This window comes from Nyctereutes procyonoides, unplaced genomic scaffold (assembly GCF_905146905.1).
Source record: "Nyctereutes procyonoides isolate TBG_1078 unplaced genomic scaffold, NYPRO_anot_genome, whole genome shotgun sequence".
Lineage (NCBI taxonomy): Eukaryota > Metazoa > Chordata > Mammalia > Carnivora > Canidae > Nyctereutes > Nyctereutes procyonoides.
Window position 1 is genome coordinate 59,085,494 of NW_026575133.1, and position 27,342 is coordinate 59,112,835.

The window sequence follows — 27,342 nt, forward strand, 5'->3', positions numbered from 1 at the left end:
CTTTTTTTTTTCTGGTTAATGACATTACCATTTGCCTGATCAAGCAGTCCAGATAACCCAGGGTCCTCTGTTATTCTCTCTAAGCCTGATGTATAGGCATCTCCCTTTTCTGCCTGTTGTACCTATGGACTTTCCTACTCCTCAGAATTTTGCGTGCATTGCCCTCTGACCAAGCAATTCTAGGACTTTACATACAAAATTAACCAGAAAATGTGCAAAGGTGCTTATCGTAGCATTTTGTCCTCAGTCCTCATTGGGAATGAATTGATTAAACTATTAGAGTACATTTGCATTATGCGGCTTGTGTTTAAAACTGGAATGAAAAAAATAAAAAATAAAAAATAAAACTGGAATGACATCATTTTCTAGGTTCTGGCATTAAGAGATGTCCATAAAAAATTATTTAAGTGAAAAAAGTGAAATTGCAGCATAATATATTTATAGTCTATTTTTAAAATAAAATTGTGGGGGGCTCATGACCTGAGCTGAAATTAGATGCTTAACTGACTGAGCCACCCAGGGGCCTCTCTATTGCTTGTTTTTAAGAGCATTACTCCATCATGTAAAATTTTTTTTAAAAGAAAGTAGAAAGGAAATTGCAGTTTCATCCCTGCTTATGTTTTTCTCTCTAAAGCTACTCTTGGTAGCATAATATTAGGTATTAGATATCATTAGCATATTTCTTTCTTTCTTTTTTTTTTTTAATGAGCTTTATGCCCATTGTGGGGCCTGAACTCATGACCCCAAGATCAAAAGTCACATGCTGTCTTGATGTAGCAGCCAGCCCCTTGTAGGCATATTCTTTTATTTTCTTGTTATACTAAATTGCAGCTGGGCCTTTTTGGTGGGGAGGTAGGAGGGTGGCAAGAATATGAAATATGTCTGTGAAAAAACATGCCCATTATATAATGGAAATTTATGGAAAAAATTATTTAAAAATATGCCTGCTCTGTTGTCTGCTTCCTCTTTGCCTCTGTCTTGGATCATTCCCACTTCTCACCTCCATCATCTCTTAACTGCTCTGTCAGTTTGAGTCAGTGACGATTTGTGCAGGGCCTCTTGTGTGCCAGGCACAGAGCTGGGCAGGAGGCAGAAAGATGAGGCGTGGTGCCTTTGAGTCTTGCAGTCTAGGGAGACACAGAGGATAGCTGAATTCAGTGTTAAGCGATAAGGCGGCACATGGCCCAACTGAGGGATTCAAGGCAGGTTTTCTAGAAGACCTGATACCTAAGCTGAGACTTGGGCAACAGGTGAGAGTTGGCCGGGTGAAGGAGCATAACAGGGGCATTCTAGGAGGGGGGAATGATGTGAGCGAGGAGCAGAGCATCACACTTGTGAGACAACGGTCAGCAGTTGAAAGTTCAGACCCTCAGCAGCTGATTGGGAGCCACTGAGGGTGTCAAGCAGAAGCCTTCACTTTCTTTGGTGACGGTATGGAGAGCAAGCGAGTGGACTTGAGGGTTCCAGTAGAGTCAGGAGCTCAGTTTGGAGGCTGGTCATAGCTCAGCCGAGAGGCTTGGAGGGCCTAGCCCGCAGCAATAACTGTGAGCATGGAGGTGAGGCCTGGGTTCAGCAAATGCTTTGGAGGTTTGTGGAGGGGTAGGAGGGCAGGGCCCCCGAGAGGACTCTAGGATGACTACTCTCCGGCTTCCAGCTTCTGCTCTGGCCTTTCTGCATCTAGCCTGTGGCCTACACCATAGATCCGTCTTGTTTGGCTGCGTTTGCCCAGTCTCTCCAGTATCCTTTCCCCTCTCCATGTTGCTCTGCTCCAGCACAAACTCTGCGGGCGCAGCCAAGCTCCCCCTCTGTGCCTCGCTCTGTGAGGCGTTGTGGACATGAAGATCAGTGAGGACCTGGGGGCAGGGACTCCCTGGTGCTCCCGAGGACCGGCTGTGGGACGAGGCCAGCCTCAGTGGACATCCTGCCTACTTGTCAGGTGGCTTTGGGTTATTCCATTCATGTCCTCATTGGTAAGATGGACATAAAATACCTACCTGTTGAGGGTTATCATAAGAAGTAAACACAGAAGATGCTTATAAAGTTCCTAGCACCCAGTAGTGCCACTTACTGCTTTTTCCTTTCTTTCACAGATTTATCATAGAATCCCCAGCTCAGACCCATCTTCTGGTAAAACAAGGCAGATCATCTCTACCATCAGGACACAGAATCTTCCCAATTGCCAGCTGATCTCCCGAAGTCACTACTCCCCTATTTACCTGTCGTTTGTCATGCTCTTGGCCGCCTTGAGCTGGCAATATCTGAGCACCCTGTCCCAGGTCACAGAGGACTATGTTCAGACTGGAGAACACTGATGGCTATCAGTCCAGAAGCTACAGTTCATCACGGATCGACCTTTTCTTCAAGAGAAAGGATATCAGTACACCCCCCCCCTCCCTTTTTTCCCTTCCTGCTTTAATCCCTGAAAGAACTTGGTGGACTTGGGACTTTTAGAAACTGTGACAGGCAGTCGAGAAGCTAAGAATAAAAGGGGTGGATACGTCCCCCTCAGCAAGCAGGCACTTGTGGGCAGCACTCACCTCCGTGCGGTGGCAGCAACGGAGCGCTCCTGGCTGCCCGTCAGGGGAAATGGTTGCTTATGGGGCTGCCGAGAGATATTTAGGGTGAATCCTGGCTAGAATCATAATTAAATGTATTTAATTTGAAGCAACCTTGGAATACATGTCCTTGTGGAAAGTGAAGTGAATTTTCTCAGTTGGATTCCCATTTTTCTCATTTTGCTTTCTCCAATCGATCTGAATGTAGTAGGTGTCAGTGTTTGTGGGTCTAGGTAATGGCCTCATGTTTCCTAAGAATGCAGACTGTCTTCTGCCCATGAAGACTAAGGACTGATTCGGGGCGGGGGGGTGTGTTCTGGAATTGCTTCCTCATTTAAAAGTTTAGCTTTCAGAAAGACTGCAGGACTGCTTTGGGCCCCATCGTAGAAGATTGGCCTCCAGTTAAGGCTGACTTTTTGAGAAGACATCATATATAAAGATGTGTTTATAATAAAGATCTGAATTACTTTTTTTTTTTAATTTTTATTTATTTATGATAGTCACACACAGAGAGAGAGAGGCAGAGACACAGGCAGAGGGAGAAGCAGGCTCCATGCACCGGGAGCCTGACGTGGGATTCGATCCCGGGTCTCCAGGATCGTGCCCTGGGCCAAAGGCAGGCGCCAAACCGCTGCGCCACCCAGGGATCCCAAGAACTGAATTACTTTGTATTTGTCGAGGGCGGCTTACTCGAAAGCCTGGACATGCATGGCCAATAGGAGCTCAAGAATGGAGTTAGTGATGGAAGGACTGATGGCTGTCTGCTGCCAGCACACAGCCAGCCAGGGAGGTACCAAGGAGAAGGGTCCGGCTGCCCGGCCTCTGCATGGCTCTGCCTGCAGGAAATGAGCATGGGGCAGCCTTGCTTCACTGGCCAGCCGGCTCTCACTTAGCTCCATGCAGATGTTATCACATCTAGGGATTGTGTTTGTGGGTTTTTTGGTCTTTTGTTTCTTTTTTAAAAGAATCTGTTTCTATACTGAAGCCTCAAGAAAAGCAAAAAGTGTTTTCAGGCGATGGGCTAGAAAGCCGAATGGCATTTAGCCAAATTCTTCCGGCACCACTGTTTGCCTTGTCTTTAGCCACACACAGCGGGGGGTGGTGTGAGGTGCGCTCACTCGTGACTACTGCAAATCAGCCTGGGCCCCGGAGGACGCGGCCCCTCTTTCTACGGTGGTTTGAAAAAGCCCCTCAAGCTGAGGCATCCCCATTGTGGGGGCATTAAAGGACTTAATGGGAGCCGTTATGCTCAGTGTACATAGTCTATAGTCTACTCTCCTGCTGCAGTCCTTCATGTATGGTGATTAATCACCAAGCTGAGGGCTTTCTCCAGCAGTAGTGCTGGCCTCGAATTGTACTACACAGACTCACATTGATTTTCTTCCTGCTGCTGCCACCTGATGCAGTGGCTTAGTTTGGGTCCCTGGAAGCTGCTGTTAACTGGTTCATTTGAAGCTCAGCTCTGGACAAACTGGTCACCACCACGCTGAAGCCAGTCATTTGCCACGTGGAGTATGGCTATGAGCCAGACTCAACAGTAATTTTCCAGGTATTTTAAGCATCAGAACTTGGTTTGAGATCCCAAGGTAGGTTGTTAGAAATTTGTGTTGAGGTGCCAGATGAGTTCTGCTATGGCCCATGTAGGACAGAGGACAACCTGGTGGAGAGTCTTGGTCTGAGGTGGATGTATGGCTCAGTAATGACCTGTGGGACGTTCTGAGCTTCTGTATGGTTTAGAAGATCTCCTAGGTTCCTCCTCGCCATAAAATAACTTTTACTGTCACTGACTTCTGCAAAGTCTAAGCTCTTATGCCCACTCTTGAGTGCTTTAGATGATTTTTCTTCTAAAAATATTTCTCTTAAAATTGCCAGATAAAATACAGGATGCCCAGTTAAGCTTGAATTTTAGACACACTAGGTTTCTTTTTTTTTAGTATAATTATGATCCAAATATTGTAAGGACCTATTCCTCCTAAAAAATTACTTGCTCTAAAATTCAAATCTAATTGAGCATCTGGTTTTTGTTAAATGTCGCAACCCCACCCTCTGCTCCACACTTTAATCAAATGTATAGCATCTCTGGCCTACAGTCTACTTGATTTCTACTTACAGTGGAATATTTTAGCTTTTCCTCAGAGGAGTATTTGACCCATCTGAATCTAGGGATCTAAATTTAATAAAACTCCGTTATGTTACAACAGACCGGAGTAGGAGCCCGATCTCCACATATTGGGAGCCTTCTAGAGCTCCAGGTTAAAGCTGCACATGTGCATCCCCATCTCCCTTTGGGAAAGTACTTGGAGCATTACCTGGAAGCCCCATTCTATCACAACCATTCCTCTGGGGCTGGCACACCCATGTGTGTAGGGGAGGAGGGAACTAGCCATTTGTTAATTATCCTTAGTCATTTTGGAAGCAGAGTGCTAAAGCTGTGGTTCTCAAACGTTAAAATCTGAATTGCCTGAAGGCCCCAGATTGCTAGGACCATTTGTCTCTCAGGTCTGGGGAGTACCCCCAAACTGACATTTTTAACAAGTTCTCCGGTGATACAAATGCTGCTGGTTAGGAGCCCAGTTTGAGAACCACTGCTCTAAGGCCTTATTTTTCAAGCTTTAACGAACATATGAATCATCAGGAGTCTTGTTAAATTGCAAGGGCAGACTCAGAGGTCTGGCCCAAACTCTACGTTTCTAACAAGCTGCTAGGCGATGCCCACGCTTTTGGTCTGACGCATTTTAGAGTGGAAAGGGTTCGAGTACATGCACAAACTTCTAAGTCTAAACTAAAACCGTGCCCTCCTCCAGATAGTGAAGAAGAAGGCACAGTCCCTTCCATCAATCATCTCGTTTGGACAGGCAACCAAGAAAAAGCACCCCACCCGTTGAACTGAGGTGACACGTGATCAATTAGGTAATTTGAGATTTAAGTATTGACATCGATCCCAACGCTAAATAAGCATAGCTGGTTTTGTTTTCTAACAAAGAGTCCTAAACTAAGTGTGCAGATGCCCTGTAGTTCCTTTGGGTTCTTGTGGTAGCACGACTCTGCACGCATCTTTGTGGGCTTTCCGGGTGAGTGCAAGCTGCTGGTGGGCACGGGGTGGAAATGGGATTATCCAACTGTCAGGGAGCAGGTCAAATTTATCAGAACTACACTGAGGTAATGAATGTCTCCTCACTGAAATTTAAGAATAAAGTCATTGCAAAAAAAAAAAAAAGAATAAAGTCATTGCAAATGTGTGGCTTTGGTAGCCTTTGTTAAGCACTTAAAAATTTGTGAAACCTAACTTCATACTTAAGTTTTTCATCTTAATTCCAGGTCTCACAGCTTTTCCCTTTCATATTTACCAGGTGTTTAAGAGCTTATCTAACAAGGCAGTTTCTGAGCCCCTCCCCCCCCTTTTTAAAGATTTTATGTGTTTATTCATGAGAGACACCGAGGGAGAAGCAAGCTCCCTGCTGGGAGCGTGACACAGGACTCGATCCCAGGACCCTGGGATCACGTCCTGAGCCAAAGGCAGACGCTCAACCACTGAGCCACCCAAGTGTCCCCTGATCCCTAACTCCTAATTCCCATCAGAAGTCAAACTTCCCGTGCTTCTGGAGCTAGCCCAACCCTAGGCTGGGAAAGAAAGTCAGGTGCTGACAGGCCAGTGGGATGGATGCAATCCTTCCAGTTTCCTCTGTTCCCTCAAGAACTCCTGTACTTCACTGTTCAGGATTCTTTTTTTTTTTTTTTTTTAAAGATTTATTTATTCATTCAGAGAGAGCGAAGAGAGAGGCAGAGACACAGGCAGAGGGAGAAGCAGGCTCCACGCAGGAAGCCTGATGTGGGACTCGATCCTGGGTCTCCAGGATCACGCCCCAGGCTGCAGGCGGCGCTAAACCGCTGAGCCACCGGGGCTGCCCACTGTTCAGGATTCTTAACCAGGACCATGCAGAGCAACGCTTCATAACCAGCAATGTAACCCAGAGACAGGGAGCTCAGCATACAACATGCAGGCTCTGCTCCCACCCCGTCCCAGCATCGGAGGGGACCAGGGCCACCGTGGTCCTCCACTAGGACAGCTGGGCTCCGGCATCATGCATTAACCGTGCTTAGGTGAATCCTCACACACGTTACTGCTGGCTTGGAGCCAGTAAAGAACGGACTGCAACTATGTTCTCAGCTTTTTAAATTCACCAGGAGCAAAGCTAATCGGGGCCTGAGACATGGTTTAGGCGATGAATTTACAGAGCCAGGGCCAATGAAAATGACAGGGAACTGGGAAGAGAGAAACCGCGGTTTGAGGCAGGAGATTTCTGGTTAGAATTTCAAGGATGCTTGGATCCAGGAAAACAGGATTCTGTGGGATAAGGACAGACGGCACTATAGGCCTACAGATGGCGGGATGTCACCAGAACACAAGACTACGAGGTAAGGGAGAAAACGTTTTATTGGCATAGTCATTCCTTTCCTTGTTGAATTAAGAGAGTGAAGCAGTGACTTTTAAACAGTTAAAGCTGGTTTCTCCCCAAATGAGCTTCCACTGATTATGCTGGTAGGCCAGTCGGGTCAGGACCACCCAGTTTTGTTGTAAGGGGACAGACAGTCTGTAAAGCGAGTACAGCTCTTCCAGCTATTCCTCTTTCATTCACATGATCAGCAGAGGTGCACAAAAAATAAAACTTATATTGAGAAAGGAATCATGCCAAGGACCAGACCGGAGAGGGTCTTTGAGGCTACTTGACTACAAGCTCAGGAGATGCAGGGACCCCGGGAGAATGGCTTTCTCCCAAGGGCTGCTCCACTACCTTTCTTTCCAACCTCTTCCAAATCTAGTGAGCTACTTGCTTAGAAGTGCTGCCGCCGGTGGGGACTGGTCTCATTAGGAACTCTACTTTCTATGGCTTTGGAACACCTAACAAACCCTCTAGGGTCTCCGTCTTGCTTGCATGACGTGCATGGAGAGGGGAAGACGTGGAGGGAGCCACAGCAGGAGCTGAGCAGGGGGGCACTACTGGCCCAGCACTAGTCTAGGGGGGAGGCCTTGCTTCACTCACAGCAGTGGTTCACGTGGTCTAAGTGTGCACTGGGACTGCAGTCCACCCCATGGGCTGGGGGGCAGCCAGGCCTTGGATGTGTCTCCTTGGAAGATAGCTCTGACGGTAGACACGAGGTTGGGCCCAATCCTTCAGGCCCTGTCTAAAACCTCTTGTATCTTATCTGAATTCAAAGAATAAAAGACATTCCTTACCCTCCACCTCCTCACCAGCCCAACTGGCTATATTTAGGGGGAAAACTGCCCAAGGGCTGGCAGGGCCAGTCCCATGGCAGATTAGATCTTTTTCCAGTACTGGTCAGTGCATGGGATTCCAGCCACGATTTCAGATTCAATTCCACAGTGATCCCGTCCTCTGAGGATTTTAAAGAAGCCTGGAAAGCAAAAATAATATGCCTTTCAAGTGTGTGGAGTTTTGACCCTTGCCCACATAGTCAGACTCACCTCAGAAAGACCTAGGAGTAGGAGACGCCAGACTTGCCCCACAGCAGTCACCAGACTAGCACCAACTTGCTCTACCGACTTCTACGCTGTTTGCCCAGAGCCAGACACTGACTTGAGGCCATGTCCCAATCCCTACCACCCTCTATCAGGATCAGATCTGCCCTGCAAGGGAACCCTCAGCTCACGAGCACCCAAGAACCTGGAGGTCACTGCTGAGCTCTAGGCCTAGTGTTTGGAGCAGAGGACAGGATGAGCCCTCCGTCCTGGCTCACACACCCCATTAACAGGAAGAGAGAGCTCCGCTCACCATTGTCGCCCCAGTCAGTGTTCCAGGAGTTGCCAACCAGCCAGTAGGGTGTGCCATCCTCCACTCCCCAGCCCAGGATACGGACAGCATGGCCTCCCATCATCTCTCCAGTGACGTGCTGGTATACTCCTGAGAACAGGACAGCCCATTCAGGTGGAGACCAGGCTGTTGCCCCACTTCCCAGAGCATCCCTCCAATTCAGCTGGCTGCCCTGGCAGGACAGGGTCCAGAGAGCCCACCAAGCCCTCCCAAGAAACTGTTTGCAAACAAGGTTATACAGAGAGGAAACGCTGATGTTCTCTCAGAAGGTTCCAGGAGCTCCCATAACATTTGGGAATTATCTCAATAGGTTTTTGAAAGCCCAACAATCAAATACGTTTAATAAATATTAAAGTGGAGTCCCAACAAAATGTGCTTGCTGGTTGCCTTTAAAGTCATAGATTCTAATTTAAGAAGTAAATTTAACGTTAACATTCGATTCCAGTTATTTGTTCGCCATACTAGGACTCCACGTGAGGATCTCTTTGTCAAAAGGGTTTTGTAACTTAAAGAGTTTGACGCTGCTGCCCTGGGATGCCCCCTGCAGAGATGAAGCCTGAGAGAGGCTGGGGTGGCAGCAGCCAGCGTTGACCAATGCAGAAAGCTACAGGCCAAGCAGGCCAAGTGCCCCTGGGGCCTGTGGAGCAGGCGATCCCCTCACTGATGAGTCACTTTGTCAAACTAGAAATGCCTCCTTCTAAACTAGAGGTGAGGACTGCTAAAAACTGCCAGCTTCCTAATTTTTTCTTGCCAGCATCATCTCCCTCAATCCAATGATGTTTCTTAAGAGTCAAGAGCTTTGAAGTTTTCAATGTGGCAGATCATAAAGGAGATAGCACTGGGCAGCCAGAGGCTGGCTGTTCATGTAAATGGGGGATTTCTAAGGCAGCTCTCAGGCCGGGCGCCTGTCCAATGGCCCGGGGGGGGGGGGGTCCCCACAGCCTCGTACACAGCCACCTGCCTCCTGTTTCCCCATTCACTGAACCTGAGGCATGGTCTGGGGCGGCTCCAGCGCAACGTTATGTCTTCCTCCTCCATCTAGTCCCGGCCGTGCCCAGAACCCACACCTCCCTAGCCCCCACCGCTGCCCTTGGGAGCCAACACACACCGGACTTGTACAGCAGGAAGTCGGAGTACACGGTGAAGGCCGCCTCCACCGGGCCGTTTTTGTAGATCTCTGCCATGATCTCCTTCTCGTTATCGGACACACTGTAGGAACTGCATCCTGGCAAAAGAACCAGCCGAGCGGGGGGTGAGGCGGGTCAGGCAGGCCCCCCAGGGTTCCAGCTGTCAACTTATCAATGATTTATGGGGTCCGCCAAGTGAAGACCACATCTAGGGGGCTCACCCGGCCCAGGGGTCAGGGAAGGCCTCCCCGGGGAGCAATGATGGAGCTGGACCGGGACCGAGAAGTAGGAGCGCACAGCTCTGTGGCGCAGGGGCAGCGAGCACGAAGCCCTGAAGAGTGGTGCCCTGGGTCCTAGGCCTGATCACTCCGCTGTCAGGTGAGAGTCCGGTCCCTCCGACCCGGAGGGTCTGTGACTGACGCAACAGGAATCCTGAGGCCGAATTCGGGAGGGAGGCAGCCAGAAGCAGCAGTGTGCTGCTCCCTGGCAGGACAGTCGTTCATGGCCTTCCGATCTCCAGGGAGAGTCGGATTGCCCTGTCCTCTCTCTTCCTCTGGCTCGGGAAGGGTGTCTGCGGGGCCCGGGGTGCTGGGGAGCCCAGCTGCCGCTTTACCGTAGTGTTTGTCTTCTTTGTAGGATGGCGAGTAGCCGGGCTCGCAGATCTTGCTGCACTTGGGGGTATCCCCCTCCCCTGTGCATGGAGGCCGGGAGCCGTTCACGTGGTGCTCACAGGGAGGGATGGAGTAGGGTCTGCAGCCTGGGGGGCCAAGTGGAAAGGAAGGGATCAGCTGACAGCCTCCTCAGAAGCCCCTGGCGGCAAGAGGGAAACGCTGGAGGAAGGCGGGGAGGTGTTGGGAGGGAGGGAGGATCATCACATCTGCAGCAGGGACACCTGACACCGTTGCTAATTCTGCCCCCGAGGGAGGGGCAGTCCCCTCCCTCGTATTTCTGTTGGATTCTTCAGTGGCCTGCTCTCAACTCTCAGCCTTCACTTTATAATGCGAGGCCCATTCTTACTGCCTATAAGCTCCATCTAGCCAGAGAGGGTGCGACGGCAGACACTCACCCACATGAGAGTCATAGAGGCCCCCCGACACCAGGCCTTGCTTTGTCCAGAAGTTCCAAGCTTCAGCAGGAAAGCCTCCATTACAGCTGAGGAAGGAGCCACTTGTTAAGTTCACTGTGAGAGAAACTCTAGCTGCGCCCAGACCATTGCCCATGGCCCCAGGGTCTCTTGGGGACACCCCAGATAGTCACTTCTTCCAGGGACTCACCCAAGCTCCCAGGCCTGCCTGCCACCACCCTCAACAAGACAGAAGGACCCTCATATCCATGGCTACCCTGAACCAGGCTGTGCCCTTCCCGGAACCCAGATTATCAATCAGCACGCTGCAACTCCCTGGCGTTTTAATACAGAAAATGTTTTATTATTAATTAATTAATTAATTAATTAATTATATTTTTTATTTATTTATGATAGTCACACACAGAGGGAGAGAGAGAGAGAGGCAGAGACATAGGCAGAGGGAGAAGCAGGCTCCATGCACTGGGAGCCCGATGTGGGATTCGATCCCGGGTCTCCAGGATCGCACCCTGGGCCAAAGGCAGGTGCCAAACCGCTGCGCCACCCAGGGATCCCCTAATACAGAAAATGTTAATGCTGGGGACTGGTTTAACTGTATGAGGTGAGGCCTGGACACCTTTTTAAAAACTCCCGGGTATTTCTAATCTATAGCCGTATCTGACAACCATGGTTGTAAAACCAAGGCCAGAGTGGGCAGAAAGGTAGGTACCCACGGTGGGAATTTAGTGTTTGGTGACCAAGCTGGGGACCCAACATTCTTCATTACAGAAAATAGGCCCCAAGGTTATTACATTTCCTTGAGCACAGAAAGGGAAAAAGGATGACAAAAACCAGGCCCAAGGTCAGAAAGTGAGCCACATATTCTGAGACGGTCTCTGCTGTGCCTGGACCCCAGCCCCCACCCCCAGCGCTGGGGGGGGGGGTCAGCCTGACTCTAGGGCAGCTCACAGAAAGCAGCAGTCATACCACGGCCTGCTTCCAGACCGCCCAGGTCCCCAAGCTGTCTCGCCAAAGGACCGTTATCTGACCTGGAGTACCAGTCCCATCCTCACAGAGGCCTCAGCCTGGGGGCTCCTGGTGCCATTCCCAGGGGCCCGGCTCCTGCAGCGGGAGGCGCGGATTCTGACTCACCCGTCCCCACACTGGTCGCCACAGCAGGTGAGCATGTCCTCGGCAGACACCTCCACGTTGACATGCCCATTGGTGCGGATGCAGATCCGGTCAGAAATGGCTTCCACGGCCCCAAATGCCTGCAGGGACAAGCCCCCCACAGGTGAGCCCCACTCCTGGACGGTGGCCTCTGCCAGCTACCGTGTCAGAGGACCACACCTCAGACCTCCTGGGTGGCTACTCTCCCAATGTCAGGGAGGGTCCAGGCCCTCACGTCTTTGAAGCGAGAGACCAATCTACCCCAAATCTCTACCTGGACACTCGGGTCATTTCTAAAATGTGGTTTTTGTTAACCTAAAACAGCTCACACAAAGAACAAATACTGTATGATTTTACTAAAATGAAGTATCTAGACTGGTCAGTAAAAGAAAGTAGAAGGGTGGTTGCTGGCGGTGGGGGAGGGGAAAGGGTTTCCATTCTCACAAGATGGTAAGAGTTCTGTAGATGGGCGGTGGGGACTGCATTCGTGTAACGTGAATGTACTGAATGCCACTGAACAGCGCTCTTAAAAATGACTAAGATGGGGCGCCCGGTGGCTCAGCCGGTTAAGCATCTGCCTTTGGCTCAGGTCATGATCTCAAGGTCCTGGGTTCATCCCTGCTCAGCGAGGAGTCTGCTTCTCCCTCTGCTCCTCTCCCTGCTCATGCTCTCTCTCTCTCTCTCTCTCAAATAAATAAAATATATTTTTAAAATGACTAACAGACTTAAATTTATACCACATATACTTTTACCACAGTTAAACAAAATTAAGATAGCGCATTGATACAGATGGGATATTTCTTCGTGAAGCAGCGGAGGGGTCAGAACTCCTGGTGTTTGCTAATGGCCTGGGGCAGCGTGTTAAACGGGGAAGTAAAAGCAGCTTCACCACTGCACATGGGCCAGATCCATACACCACACAGGGCGCTCTGCACATCGGTTCTCCTGCCCAGTCCTGGCAGTAACTCGCGACCACAAGGATCTGCATGATTTTTATGTTGATGGAACGGAGACTCAGCAGGTTTATATAACTTGCCTCCACTGGGAAGTCTGACAACACGCCCCACACCCAAGGCTCGGGCCCCTCCCCGCCAGCAGGGCCTCACCCAGCAGGAACCGCAGGAACCCTGGTCTCGGATCTCTTTGATGGTCGGGCAGTTAGGCCACTGTTCGCGGGCATCGAAACTTTCCGGCAGAATCAGGTTCTTGGCAAACTGAACTCTAGATAAAGGAAGGCCTCCGTGACCCGCTTGCAAGTTACCACCCTCCCCCACCCTGGCACCCGACAGCAACTGCAGGCCGGGCCATCACCTGGGAAGTGAGACCCACGGAGGACAAGCTGGAGAGGACATCCACAGGGCTGCCCCCCGGGAATTTATAAAACTAAACCAGGAATTCTACTGTTCAACGCATCTTATCATTCCCTATGCTTCTTCCTAGTCTTCCTCTATGAGATGTTTTTCAAGAGTTTGGCCACAAGATCCACACAACTGCATTTCTTACTCCCTTTACCCCACCCCGGGTCTGCCCAGGGTCCTCCCCTCATTTTTAATATTTTCACTATGGTGTGATGTCCCATAACTATTCTATCCACCTTGTTATTTTTTTTTTAATTTTATCTATTTATTCATGAGACAGAGACACAAGCAGACTCCACACAGGGAGCCCGACATGGGACTCGACCTCGGGTCCCCAGGATCAGGCCCTGGGCTGAAGGCGGCGCTAAACCGCTAGGCCACCAGCGCTGCCCTTCTTAGATATTTCTAATGCTTCCTACTAGAGTAAGAGCCACTTGACAATGCTCACTGTAGAGCTCTCTAGGAAGAAAAAAAAAATGAAACCTTAATGGCCAATCAGATGGCTTTTCTTAGATTCTCCTTCAATTATTCAAGACTGGGTCCATCCAGGTCATACAGAACCAGACCTGGAGCTGAGACACCTGGAGAAGCACAGCAGGACACACAGTGCTGGGGGCTGAGCCTGTCAGGTAGGGTCCTTGCTGCTCCGAAGGGCTGAAACCTCTTTCCTTCCTTCCCTCCTTCCCGCATCCCAAACACACACCCATGCTGGGCATGGCAGTGGTGGGCATGGCAGTGGTGTGGGCATAGATGCGGAGCGTACCCACCCCCAGGCAGCAGGCACTCACCTCTGTGGCAGCTTCGGCCCACCCAGGAAGGTGCCACATAGCCTCCTCAAGTAGCTCGGATCCACGTTATGGAAGTTGTGTCCAGCCTGGAAGAGAGCACCGGCCACAGCAGTCAACAGAGGGGGGATCTAGGGCTGGGAGTAGATGGGAGGCCTAACCAAGCCAGGGGTGCCATCCAGCCTAGCATAGCAGGGGGTGCTGGGGAACTGCTAGAGAACAAGTGCATCCCCCCAAATTTATGTTGAAACCTAGCCTCCAAGGTGATGGCACCTAGAGGTTGGGCCTTTGGGAAGTGATTAGGTCATTAGGGTGGATACTTTGTGAAGAGGATCAGAATGGGGTTAGTGCCATTTTTTTTTAAAGATTTTATTTATTCATGAGACACACAGAAAGAGGCAGAGACATAGGCAGAGGGAGAAGCAGGCTCCCCATAGGGAGCCCGATGCGGGACTTGATCCAGGACACCAGGATCATGCCCTGAGCAGAAGACAGACCTCAACCACTGAGCCACCGAGGTGTCAGATTAGTGCCCTTTTAAAGGTGGTATGAGAGAGCTGGCTGGCCCCTCCAACTAAGTGAGGATACAATGAGAAGTCACTTGTCTGCAACACAAAAAAGTGCCCTCCCTAGAACCCAACCATGCTGGCACCCCAAAAGTGTATTTCCAGCCTCCAGAACTGCAAGCAATACATTTCTATTTGAAAAAAAAAATACATTTCTATTTGTAAACCACCCAGTCTGTGGTATTTTGGTATAGCAGCATGATCGGACTAAGACAGGCACCCCCCAGAGCAAGCAAGGACCCGCCCCCGAGTGAACCACCTGGGCAGCATGCAGCTCCGAGACCGGTGGGTATCTTCTCGGATCTGCTACATTGCTGAGGTGAAGACAGGCCCTCTGCAGCCCTGAACATGGCCCATTCTTCATTTCTTCACTCCTGCAATCCAGGAGCTGCCTGATGAGCCTTACCAACTACCATGTTGGGGGTTCAGGTCTTCCTGGTTGTGAACATTTCCAAAGCTCATTTCTCCCCACTGCACTACCATGCACTCATGCACACATGTACACACATGCACGCGCACACACACAGCACAGAAGCAAAGGAGGATGCTAAGCATAGTCCTGAATGGCCATGACTCTCAATCAGACCAACTGTCTGAGACAGACTGTCCTACAGCTACAGTCACCACCCTTCGGAGTCGGAATGTACAAACTGAACCCCTAGAGAAGGGACATGCACAATGGTCCCCACAGCTCACCTTCCACGTAGTGTTACGTTTGTTAACATAGTCGACCAGCTCATCCGACAAGGGATGGAAAGGCAGCCTGCTCTGGGCACCGGTAAGCATCACCAGGCAGCTAAGAGTGGCTAAGAGCTGCCACATTTTGGAAGCTGGATCTTGGATTCACCTAGAAAAGACATCAGGACGCTTCAGTTCAAGTGCTTTACATAAGAGTGCCAGCTCTGGCAGCACAGTTCGCGGGCCAGAAACCACCCAGCAGCCAAAAGACCCATGTTCTCTTCCTGGCTCCGCCATTTGCCCCTTTTTTCCCTCATTGTCCTCTTCTGTAAAGCCTGGGTGTGGGTGCACAGAGCCCGCAAGGACCTCCAGTGCCCGTGGGCTCCCAGGCCCCACCTCATCCAAGTCCCAACCTATGCCCATAGCACACAGGGCCATGCTGAGGGCTGAATGTCCATCCACCCCCGTGCCACCCCCCCCCCCAACCAGTTCATGTGGAAATCCTAACCCCAGTGTGATGGAATTAGGAGGTGGGGCCTTTGGGGGATGACTAGTCATGAGGATGGAACCATCACGATGGGGCTAGTGTTTTGTTTGTTTTGTTTTTTAAGATTTTATTTATTTGTTCATGAAACACACAGAAAGAGGCAGAGACATAGGCAGAGGGAGACACAAGCAGGCTCCACGCAGGGAGCCCGATGCAAGACTTGATCCCAGGTCTCCAGGATCATGCCCTGAGCCGAAGGCAGGCGTGCCCAAATGCTGAGCCACCTAAGCGTCCCGGAGCTAGTGTTGTTATAAAAGAGACCCCAGAGAGTGGTCTCACCTCTGCCATGTGAGGACACAGCTAGAATGGTGTGTCACGTGGAAAAGGACCCTCACCCGGCCAAGCTAGCACCCTGACCTCAGACTGCCACATTTTGTCCCAAAATGAGAAACAAATTTCTGTTTAGAAGCCACCCAGTCTGTAACATGCTGCAGTAGCAGCCCAAATGGGCTAAGGAGGACTCCTCCAGATGCCTTGGAGCCAGGACACAAAGCTGCAAGCAGTGAGGCCCCTCTGCAACTGCGGCCTGGTGACTCATGCACACTGCTGGGTCTCCAGGGCTGTTCTCAAGCTGAGGCTGGGCTCCCGGCCTAAGGGGAGCAACTATTCCTTGGATGCTCCGCGGCTACCTCGGGGCCTGTGAGGATGGCACCAGCACCACCCCACTGTCGGTCAGAACCCCAAGGCCCAGGCCACAAGCAGTACCAACGACTCCATCCAAAGCAAATCAATAAACCCAGATCTTGAGGCTAAACGGACTTCGGCGCCCCCACCTCCTGCTCTTGCCAAACTGCCTCTCCCTGGGTTTGTCCAACTACGTTTGAGACTCTTCCAAGTGAGCGCTCTGAGAGAGCAAACAGTCTATATGATTCGGTCCCAAATGGAGGACCAATAAGATAAGAAAAATGCAAATGAAAATATATTTCATAAGCCACATTCTGGATATAAAACAAGCAAACATGAGCCAACAAAGCCGAGCAAGTGCCGATCTCAGAGCCAAGGCAGCAGAGCTGGTTTGGCCAGTGGCACAAGTCTGGGACTTTCTCTGGTTTTTCCAGCCAGCCAAGGGTTCTCTTTCAAAGATGGGTCTTCCAGGACGGGAAACTGTCACATTACAACCACAGTCCTTAGATCTTAAACTGGCCTGCAAGTTAGGAGACTGGCAGTTTCCAGCTCCGCCTCTGAATCATGCTCCTAGGCAAGCAGCTCCAATGAAAGCAAGAAATGTCCTGGGTGCCATAGCACCCAGGGGCCTTGCAGGATACCCATGTGAGGAGTGGTGGCAGGAGGAGGGTTTTCTGTCCTTGACCTCAGGGGCTTCCAGAGTGTCTCAACTCCTCCCAGGTCACAGGGTTATGTGAACATGCTGCCTGCCTTCCACAGTGAATTCTATTTGAGGCAAGATTTAAAGTTGATGGTTGCTTAAGTAATAATTCATCCCGAAGAATAAAGGTGCAACAATAGCAAATGATTCAAGAACACGAATGGAGGCCTACTCTCTGGGGCAGTTAAGGAATTAGGAAACCCTGGGAACACTGGCCCAGGGACAGTCCAACCAACAAAGCAGACCATTCAGAAGCATATCCACGGGGGAATTTAGCATCTGTGGCACAGGTGGGAGAAGCAGCAGTGCATATCAGTGATGGGGGCCCGGCACCGCAGGCTCTGCATTTGAAACAAATAGTAAAGTCGAATCTTTACACCTGATTTCTCACACCCAAGAAGCGCTACATGGAACAATGATCTTGAATAAAAACAAGCTGCATGAAGAAAGTAAATGCACTTTAAAAACTGTAATGCCGGGATCCCTGGGTGGCGCAGCGGTTTGGCGCCTGCCTTTGGCCCAGGGCGTGATCCTGGAGACCCGGGATCGAATCCCACATCGGGCTCCCGGTGCATGGAGCCTGCTTCTCCCTCTGCCTGTGTCTCTGCGCCTCTCTCTCTCTCTCTCTCTCTCTCTCTCTGTGACTATCATAAGCAAATAAAAAAAAAAACTGTAATGAAAATAAAGTCTCTCTTCTAGGGGGAAAAAAAAAAGTGGCAAACTGACAAAACAGTCCTCACATATACTTCAAGGTTCCTTTCCCTATTATGTAAAAGGTGGTTAAAAATCTAAATAAATTAATTTACAGAAAAAGAACTACAAACATCCAAAGGTATGAAAAGATGCTCAACTCACGGGGAAGTACAGATAAAATGAGGGCCTCGCAAAGGCTGAGTGGCTGGATGGTTCCTGGCGGGGGTTAGATGTGGGGAAGCAGAAAGGCTGTGCTGCTGCTGAACCCTGGTGGCAGGTACAATCATGGAGAGGATGGCCTGGCCATTTCTAGTAACTTTTCGATCTCCACGCCCTTTGACTCAGCAATTTGACATTTAGAAATGTATCCTACTGTATTCAAAGATATGGTATACATTTGTTTACAGAATATTCTTTGTATAACAAAAGACCAGAAACAAAGTGTCTAAGGACACAGTAACTCTTACCTTACGGTAAATGATGAACAGAATACATTAAGGATGCAGTAAAGTGAATCATACTGTACTGATACAGTCAATATGCCCAAGATCCACGGAAGTGGGGAAAAAGCAAGTAGCAGCAAATGAGTCATGGCACGCGTGTGAGCCCAATAAGCAATATACACGCATATTACCGTTAACACATGTGAAATATTAAGAAAAACACGAAAGTGGTTATGTGTGGCAGGGAGATTTATTTTTCTCTATCCTTTGTAAAAAAATTAAGTGAACATATTACATTCAAAGTTTTGGTCTTTTAGGAAGAAGCGTAGCTAGGGCTACCAAAAACCCTGGACCCCCAAATGCACTTCCAATTGATTCCCAGTCAACAGTGAGGCCTTCTCCCTAGTAACTTTCTGCTGAAAAGCCCCAACCTTCTCGTTTTCAGTGACTCACGGGCAGGCTGGTGCTCACATGACCACGGCAGGAACCCAGACGGCCTCCAAACCGTTCAGTAAAGGTCTTGCTGGGTCCTCGTGTGGCAGAAGGAACAAGGGGGCTCTGAGGTCTCTCTTAAAACATTTCCTGGGCAGAGAAGCAAAGCACTCGGGCTCCTTTCTTTTTATCCTGCCATCCTCGGACTTACACTTGGCACCTTCGCATTTTCCCAAGATAGGGGAACCTCGCATGAGCACCAGAGTGCACGCTGTGGGCACACGGGCGTTCAGACCCATGAACTGGACTCACACCCAGGAGGGCTGCTCTCCCCAGCTTTCACCACCACCTGTCAGGGGTGACGGGGCCGCGGCTGGGTCCCAAGGCAGTCCCAGGTGAATGCTCCCTGTGTGTCACAGAGGGGCACCCCAAGCCGACCCCTGGGGGCTCAGCCATCTGCTGAGAGGTCACACCACGAGCGAGTGGAGGATGGGAGCAATGCCATGGTAACTGAGACTTTGAACAAGATCTCTCTGGCTTTTCTGGTGGCAGAGAACACAGGCACCTCCAGTTCCCAGGCAGTTCTCGGTTTCTGTGCCGATGGCCACCAGGGCCATGGCCAGGCCCCCCGTGAGACAGTCACGCACTTTCCCTTCTCATCTCCGTTCTACCGGTCCTCCTCCGTATTTCCTGTCAACATCATTCTCAGGGAGAACTAGGGGCTCAGTGAACTACAGAGCATAAGCCTGGAGGCCTGAGCTCAGCTTGAACCACTGACTCCAAGGCCCATCACTGAGCACTGGCGAAACTCTTCCTTTCAGCCTGCCACCCCAGGCCCAGGGCTGTGGCATCTGGGAGAAAGTCTGGTTTGGGGTTCAATGAAGAAATAGCTACTGTGGCCTAAGGCGAAGGCAAGCACTGGGCTTGGAGTCGGGACATCTGGATTAGATCTTGCACTAACTGTGCAGCCTTGAGTACCAATCTCCACTGAGCCTCAGTTTCACCACCTGTAAATGGGGCTGATGACCATTTATCCAGGTGGAAGTCAAGAGTGCCATGACAGTGCCTGCTCTATAGTAGGAAAGCCATGAAAGGTTGCTCATTTAGGCATGCTCAATTCCCAGGTCCAACTTACCACCCAATCTTCCCTCTCTGTCCTCTTCCTTTCTTGCTTCTAGCCTGCGCCAGATTAACTCTAGTTCACTCCAGACCTGTCCACAATACCTCTATATCACAAAGAGTCTGAATTAAAATGAATGTTGTTTTGTTTTTTAAAGATTTTATTTATTTACGAAAGACATACAGAGAGAGAGGCAGACACAGGCAGAGGGAGAAGCAGGCTCCCTGTGGGGAGCCTGACAAGGGACTCGATCCCAGGACCCTGGGATCATGCCCTGAGCCAAAGGCAGATGCTCAACCACTGAGCCACCCAGGCGCCCTAAAATGAGGTTTTAATTTCAATTAACGTCCAGATGGGAAGACTTCCAATGGGAGACTGCTGAGCCCAAAGAACATGAAGTCAGATTTCTCCCCCTAGAGGGGACGGATGCAGATATCCTGAGAGCAGTGGCAGTCTCACTCCAGTGGGCACCAGGAATCTTTCTGGGTCCACACAGATCGTGAACACTGGACCAACCACGACAAATGGCTAACAAAGCTGTATTCTGAACAAGCTGGCCATAGGTCCTTACAGCCTTCACTTGAAACAGAACCAGTTTTCACTTCCCCTCTTTTGGGCAAACACTTCCCTTTTTCTCAGTCTTGTGGGTTTTTTTTTTTTTTTTTAATTACAGGAGAGAATAAACAGAGAGTTCTTACTTATTCTATGAGAAAAGAGGTGCCCAAACTGAATAGGAACACTTGTAAGTCACCAGACGGCCTTGCATGGTGTGGATGGGTGGGGGAAACAGCTGTGGACAGATGGTACTTCTAGCCCTCCGTCAGCTGGTCTTCCTGGGTAGACGCAGGGTTCCACTCCACCCCTCCGCCCCTTTGCCAAGCCAACCTCTGGCTAAAAAAAAGACAGGCTCTCGCATTTCTCCCATCTCCAAACCCCTACAGCATTTGAGTTTATATGAAAGGACATCCCACTGAAGATCTGTAGAAGGTCATGTGCAAAAGGGGCCTATGGCCAGCTCAACCAACTCCCCCCCCCCCCACCATTGCATACATTCTAGACTACTTTGAAGCCATTGCCAAGACTACTGTAGACCTTGGAGCCCTGGAAGGAGATGGAATTAACGCAGGAGAGGAGCTGATGCTAAGTTGCAGAAAGCTTCAGTCCTGATATTCTCTAAAGACACGGATTTGACTCGGGCTGCCATGGAGCTTCATTTGTAAAAAAGTTTTCTTACGTGGTTATAGAGCCCTTAAGTAGACTGGATTCTAGATCTGTCTCAAATCTAAGGAGACAGGACATGTGTATGTGTGATTTCCAAATATGCCCCGCTGCAATTTTCTGGCCAACGCAGAAAAAGATGAATGGGTGCCCAGCACATCTTTCGTCCGGACTCCGCTCGTCCTTGCCCACTGCTGTTGTTCCTGCACCGCAGGACCGCTTTCACAGCTGGCTCTCAAGAATCAAAAACCGAGTGCCTCAATTTTGCCAAAAATCACAAAGTAAGTGCCTTATACACCACCAGAGTGCCTACAGCCCAGGAGAAGGTGGACCGGTAGGAGGATCGTGAAGATTAGTGGGACCTAGCTAGAGAACTTGCAGAGACTTTTCTTGCCTCTTGCCATCATTCATGGCAGGTGTTCTTGAACTTTCAACCACTTCGGTACCCCCACCCACACATCAGAAAGAGGCAGATCTTCATTTCCTCTGACACTGAGGGGGCGGACACAAGTGCCTTTATCATATGCTCCAATCGAACTGAAGGACACCTGGCCTTTGAGTTTGAATCACAGCCTTGATGTTTCCTGTCTTTGTTCATAATGGAAATATGTTTAACAAAACAAAAAGGGCTTCTGGTCGCCTGTCTCCTTAGAGCTGTGAGGATGAATAGGGCACCAATTTGCGCTCTCCTCTAGAGCCAGGCTTCCCGCAGCTGAATGCCCTCAGGCAACTCCTTTGTGACCCAGAGACGGCATCCCCTGCAGCTGGCTACAGCTGTGCAGCTAACGGGGGGGGGGGGGGGGGGGGGGGGGCGGGCCTCAACAGTTAAGCGGCTGCCTCCAGCTCAGGTCATAATCTCAGGGTTCTGGGATAGAACCCTGTGTTGTTCTCCCTGCTTTGTGGGGAGTCTGCTTCTCCCTCTCCCTCTGCCTGCATACACACTCTCTCAAATGAAATATCAGAAAAAGAAAGAAAAAGAGAAAAAGAAAAAAGAAGGCTCCACCTGCCTCACCCACCTAAACAGTTGAGGCCACTTAGAGGTACTCCCCCTGCTGCCCACCTGCCAACCATCTGTCCTCAAATCAGGGACTAATTTCCACCAGGTTGAGCAGGGTGGGCCTACACAAACTCATCTCCCACAGTGCCTGGAAACCATCTAGCTGCTGTGCCCACAAATGGAACAATGCTTAAGATCATCCATAGCAGCCCACATCCTGCAAACGGAAAATTACTACCTTGTCCTTGAAACAATGGACCCGAGGAAGGCCCGAGGCAGGTGAAAATTTTTGTATTGTGGAAAAACATGAATACGGGAAAAGTTCTGGAAGCTTTTGCTCACCAGCTTTGCTCACTGACTCTGATACTGATTTCCTGAGATGCTAAAGGGGGCATAACATTCTCATGTCTCTGTTTCTAAAGTAGGCATACCGCCCAGAGTCTGAAGGACCTTAGGACTACTTTATAGAAGCTTTCAGAAATCCTTGGAGATTTAAATGAGATTAGCAGCCCACACCTCCCCAGCTTGCAGGAGCAGGGAGGCTCTAATGCAACTGCAGGCCAGATCCCATCTCCCCGCTGGCTGGGTACTTTGGAATGAGATACTGGCAGTGGCAAAAGCAAGCAACAGAAGGGTCTTGCCTCTCCTGCTCTCTCCTCGTTCCTCTCTTGAGGCCCTAGGAAGACATCCTCACCTCATGAGGCTGCTGGGAGATGTAAGGAGATGATTTGTCTTTTTTCCTTCTTAAAGATTTTATTTGAGACAGAGACAGTGTGCAAGTTGGGAAGGGAGAAGCAGACTCCCTGCTCAGCAGGGAGCCCACATGGGACTCGATTCTAGGACTCTGAGATCATGACCTAAGCCAAAGGCAGACGCTTAACCGACTGAGCCACCCAGGTGCCCTGGAGATGGTCTTTCTCAAAGTGCCTTCCATGTAGCCTGGCTTGGAGCACACAGCCCTTACGATGAACTGCCACCAGGAAATGGTTGTGTACTCACTGGTGAGGTGACTACACATCTCTCTACTCACAAACTAGTTAATGCTTAACAAACCAGGCTAATCTTTTTATTCTCAGAAAAATTATGATCACCCTATCAACCAAGGCCTCAAAACCTGGTTTATTCTGCTATCTTGACCACCAGAACAAAGCACTCCTAAGCACCCACAGGGTTCAGTGGATGAAAAGATGGCTCCCAGCTGATGTACGACAATGCCTCCAACCCCAGAGTGGCCACAGCCCCTGGCTGGCACCACTTTCCCAGGCCTTGCACAAGCCCAGAAACGTCGTGACTTATGTATGTGTAAGCACATCCTGCCCAAGCCCAGGTCAGAGGGTCACAGAGAAGCCCAGCCCCAGCTGGATCTCTTGGCAGAATAACCCTCACAGTACTTTATACTGGATCAGTTTACTCGTTTGGTGGTATCTAACCCCTCCTCCTCTCCTCATCTTCGCTAGTGACCAGGTTATCCTGAGGGCCAGACTGAAGTGAGTTATGAGCCTGGCAGAGACAGATAACACAGGCACAGGTATCTCCCTCGGCACCCTGCAGTCAACACAGTGATGTTGGAAAAAGACCTTTCGTCTCCTATAAAATGACTATTTTACAGCTGAGGGAAACTGGTTCTCGAGAAGACACCATAAGCAAGCAAGCTTGAAAGAGGGTATCTGAGTAGGTATGGACAATTAAGAGCTCAAACTCGAAAATCCCAATTATTTCAGTGATTCCTGCCATGTCACAAGCTTGCAGGAGCCTCAGTGGCCTCATCTGTAAAGTGGAAGAGTCAAACTCCACTACTCATAACTCACGTGCATTCTGAAAATTAAAAAGTAAAAATAAAAAATTAGAAAAGGTTATTTAATTGCAGAAGCCCAGATACCTGGTAGGATCTAAAGAAACCTCAGTAAGTTCTTGCTGTTCACAAACACATTAAAACTACAAACACTGGGCAGCTCCGGTGGCTCAGCGGTCTGGTGCCGCCTTCAGCCCAGGACGTGATCCTGGAGACCCAGGATTGAGTCCTGCGTCAGGCTCCCTGCATGGAGCCTGCTTCTCCCTCTGTGTGTCTGCCTCGCTCTCTCTGTGTCTCTCAAGAATAAATAAATCTTTAAAACAAAACAAAAACTATAAACACTGCGATCAACGACAAAAATACAAATCCTCACTAATCAATGACTTCTGAGAGCAAAGAATGACTTGAATTCCCGGTCCTAAAAATTCAAGCAGCAACACCATTTCAAACGTATCAGGTTGCTAAAAATCAAAATCTGATAATATCTAATGGTGGTGGGATCCCTGGGTGGTGCGGCGGTTTGGCGCCTGCCTTTGACCCAGGGCACGATCCTGGAGACCCGGGATCGAATCCCACGTCGGGCTCCCGGTGCATGGAGCCTGCTTCTCCCTCTGCCTGTGTCTCTGCCTCTCTCTCTCAATCTGTGACTATCATAAATAAATAAAAATTAAAAAAAAAAAAAGACCATTTAAAAAAAAAATATCTAATGGTGGTAAATGAGGAACAGGTACCCTCAAGCACTGCTGGTAGTACATATTGGTAAAACTTCACTGGACAGCATTCTGTAAGTATCTAGCAAAACAGAAGATGCACATGTCTTATGACCCAGCAACTAACTGGACTTCTGCTTTTGCCCTGGAGAAACACTCAGGGGTGCCTGAGAGATATAAGGATTTACTGCAGCGCTGCCACGATCAGTGAGAAAGTAAAAACCACCTGTCTCTCTGTAAATACTCTATGTTTGGGATGAATGAACGAACAAGACCTTCGTGTATCAACATAAATAATAAAGCTCATGAACAGGCAATGGAAAAAGATACAACCAGCACAATTACAGTTAATAAATTTTAACAGCATTGTTCATGGATTGATACAAAAGTATTAAAAGCACAAAAAAGAAAGACAGGGTGGGGCACCTGCAGTGGCTCAGTGGTTGAGTGTCTGCCTTCGTCCCGGGTTGTGATCCTGGGGTCCTGGACTCAAGTGCCGCACTGGGCTCCCTGTAGGGAGCCTGCTTCTCCCTCTGCCTCTCTGTCTCTCTCATGAATAAATAAATAAAATCTTAAAAAAAAAAAAGACTCAGGATTTATTGCACACACACCCTTTCTTAGGCAGCTTCTGGAGTGTGCTCGGAGCTGAAACGAAGAGGTGATGATATGGGATGGGGTATAAACACTGCTGACTGCCGCCCAGCGTCCACTGAGTACAGTACACAGCTGCACATGCCCCCACTACATTCATCTACTTGTCAACCCCCACCCCTCTCTGCATGTGAAGCTGAACCATATGAAAAGTACCTGATCGCCACCCTTCTTGATCTAGAAAAATTCCCATATATCATCTTAACATTTTCCTTGTGTCAAACTATCTAAAAAGGGCTGCAGACGTTGAGCCTTTGCTCCGAAATAGTCCAGTCCTTCCCTCCCGAAAAAGAGGATATCCCACACAATCACGAGGCCTTACCACATTTAAGAAAATCACCCAATGGACACTTTCTGACTCCCCTGATTGTGCTCTCCCTTGCTTCCCAGCCCAACATAGATACAAAACATCTCTTACCCCTAAAATGTGTGCCATCTTGCTACCCCAACTCCCAGGTCCTCTAATGGAGGAAAAGAAAGGACCAGTCTCTGAGAAAGGCCTCAGATCAAGCTGCTGAATCAGCAGCACCTGGGCAGGTTTATCCTGAGGCTAAAGGGCTCCCACCCTCACCACCTGACCAGTCGGGAAACCAGCAGGGGAGTTAGTGGAGCCAGGGCTGGGCTGGCTTGCAAAGCCCCCAGATAAGGAATCTACATCCTTCCACTGCTGAGTGGCAATAACCCAGCTCTGGGACAGATGCCTAAAAAGATTTGAGGGGAAGCTTTCTCCAGAGCACCTTCAAAACTCTCTCTTTGGGAAAAACCACACAGGGTGTGTGGGGGGATGCAGCTCAGCCCCTTCCTATATAAAGCTCAAGGGCTCTAGGTCACTATCACCAGTGCCAACAGGAAATAAGTCTCAGGGCGCCTGGCTGGCTCAGTCAGTAAAGCATGTGACTCTTGATCCCAGCATCCTGAGTTCAAACCCCACGTTGGGCACAGAGCCTACTTTACAACAAAACAAAACAACTCTCCCATTATTTAAGGATGTTACGGAAGAAAAGCAGCCCCTACCAAACCAGACAGCCTCCTAAGCCTCTTCACTTTCCTATCATTCTCGAACTATAGAGTCAACTAGATAAATGCATCCCAGCTGCATTTCTGTCCGATGGATGCACCGAGGATCAGTTTTTTCTAAGGTAACTAAAGATGCTAGCTGTCCATTTGAACCCCGCCAGCTCCGCCTCCCACCGGGTGTGAAGGACTGGCAGAGGGATGCCGGCGGGGTCCAGGTGCCTGAGGAAGAGAATGACTTAGGCCCACAAAGGGGCAAATCCATTTCACATCTAATTGGATGGTCTGCTGAGCCCGCCAGACTGTTACCCCTAAATGCTCCCCATATGCTCCCTTCCGCAGGCCTCCAGGGTCATTAACTGAAGGAAGAGCTGAGGCCTCAGGGTCTCTGCCCTGCTTTCCCGTCTCCCAAACAACCCGGGCCTATGTAAGGCTCAGCTAAGAAGTAAGGAGTGGCATCTTCCCCTTCCACCCCAGCCTCCCGGGGAGGAGAATTGGGGCTTCCAATACCTAGACTCCTAACCACTGCTCAATTTCTCTTCCCATCAGTGGGTCTAACTCATCATGTGGCCTCCACCCTACACCACCTAGTTCCAGGTTCGTTTTCTGGTCTCTGTCCTCTGGAGTCCCTGGAATTGTGTGTTCGGTTGTGGGCAGAGAATTGCCCAAACCCTATGAAATAAGAAAACACCTAGAACAGACGTAGGGAGACACTATGATCTCAGCAGTTTCCTGAGGAAACTGAGGCCCAGGAGCTCACCAGGGGCCGGGCAGCTAGATTCTGGCCGAAAGTCACCGGGATCCCAGCCCAGCGCTTCCCCGCAGACTACGCAGGCCCGACGCCGGAGCCGGGCTGACCGCGGACACAGCCCCGGGAGGAGGCCGGGGACGGGGCCGGGGTCGGGGCCGGGGCCAGGCCGCCCACCCGGAGTTGGGGGCTTTTTGCTTTTCTCACCGCGATGACTTTCCGGAGCGTGCGGGCTGCCACCCCCCACCCCCCCCCCCGCCTCCTCGCCTCCTCGCCTCCTCGCCTCCTCGCCCGCCCCGGGATGCCGCGGGGCCGCGCCTGGGCCCGGCGGGGGCGCACAGGGGCCCGGGCTCCCCGCCTCCCCGCCAAGGTCACCTCCACCGCGGGGGCGCCGCGCCCGGCCGCCCGCCCGCACTCACCGAGCCCGCCGCCGAGAGCCTGGGCCTGCAGCCTGCGAGCGCGCCGGGCCCCGCCAGCGCCGAGCCGAGCAGCCACCCGGGCTTCCCGGAGCCGCCCCGCG

General features: G+C 50.3%; 2 protein-coding genes across 5 annotated transcripts in view; one reads left to right on the forward strand and one right to left on the reverse strand.

The window, feature by feature from the left end:
* The window catches only part of FDFT1 (farnesyl-diphosphate farnesyltransferase 1), a 33,517-nt gene extending 30,493 nt beyond the window's left edge, over positions 1 to 3,024 (forward strand). For all 3 annotated transcript variants that reach the window (XM_055346165.1, XM_055346166.1, XM_055346164.1), the window contains one exon: positions 2,091 to 3,024. In XM_055346165.1, the coding sequence (XP_055202140.1) occupies positions 2,091 to 2,312 (222 nt within the window). In that variant the 3' untranslated portion in view covers positions 2,313 to 3,024. The remainder of the gene's footprint in view (positions 1 to 2,090) is intronic.
* A 3,948-nt stretch (positions 3,025 to 6,972) lies between these two features.
* On the reverse strand, positions 6,973 to 27,342 carry CTSB (cathepsin B). Of its 2 annotated transcripts, XM_055346328.1 has the most exons (10): positions 27,242 to 27,342; positions 15,152 to 15,302; positions 13,893 to 13,978; positions 12,853 to 12,967; positions 11,729 to 11,847; positions 10,580 to 10,665; positions 10,127 to 10,270; positions 9,495 to 9,611; positions 8,348 to 8,476; positions 6,973 to 7,970 (listed from the first exon to the last, which is right to left on the reverse strand). In XM_055346328.1, exons 2-10 carry the CDS (start codon positions 15,275 to 15,277, stop codon positions 7,873 to 7,875), a joined length of 1,020 nt encoding a protein of 339 aa, XP_055202303.1. In that variant the 5' UTR covers positions 15,278 to 15,302; positions 27,242 to 27,342; the 3' UTR covers positions 6,973 to 7,872. The 2 variants fall into 2 exon arrangements, with proteins under 2 accessions (XP_055202303.1, XP_055202304.1); XM_055346329.1 differs by lacking the exons at positions 11,729 to 11,847; positions 13,893 to 13,978; positions 15,152 to 15,302; positions 27,242 to 27,342 and having other exon boundaries at positions 12,853 to 12,926.

Bases quoted from the DNA above. Each gene is read 5' to 3' on its own strand.
- CTSB (XM_055346328.1), bottom strand. From the start codon at position 15,277: ATGTGGCAGCTCTTAGCCACTCTTAGCTGCCTGGTGATGCTTACCGGT. The intron at 13,979-15,151 runs GTGAGCTGTGGG...GCTCTCTTCCAG, and splicing joins AACGTAACACTACGTGGAAG to GCTGGACACAACTTCCATAA. The intron at 10,666-11,728 runs GTGAGTCAGAAT...CTCCTTCCTCAG, and splicing joins GGCGACCAGTGTGGGGACGG to CTGTAATGGAGGCTTTCCTG.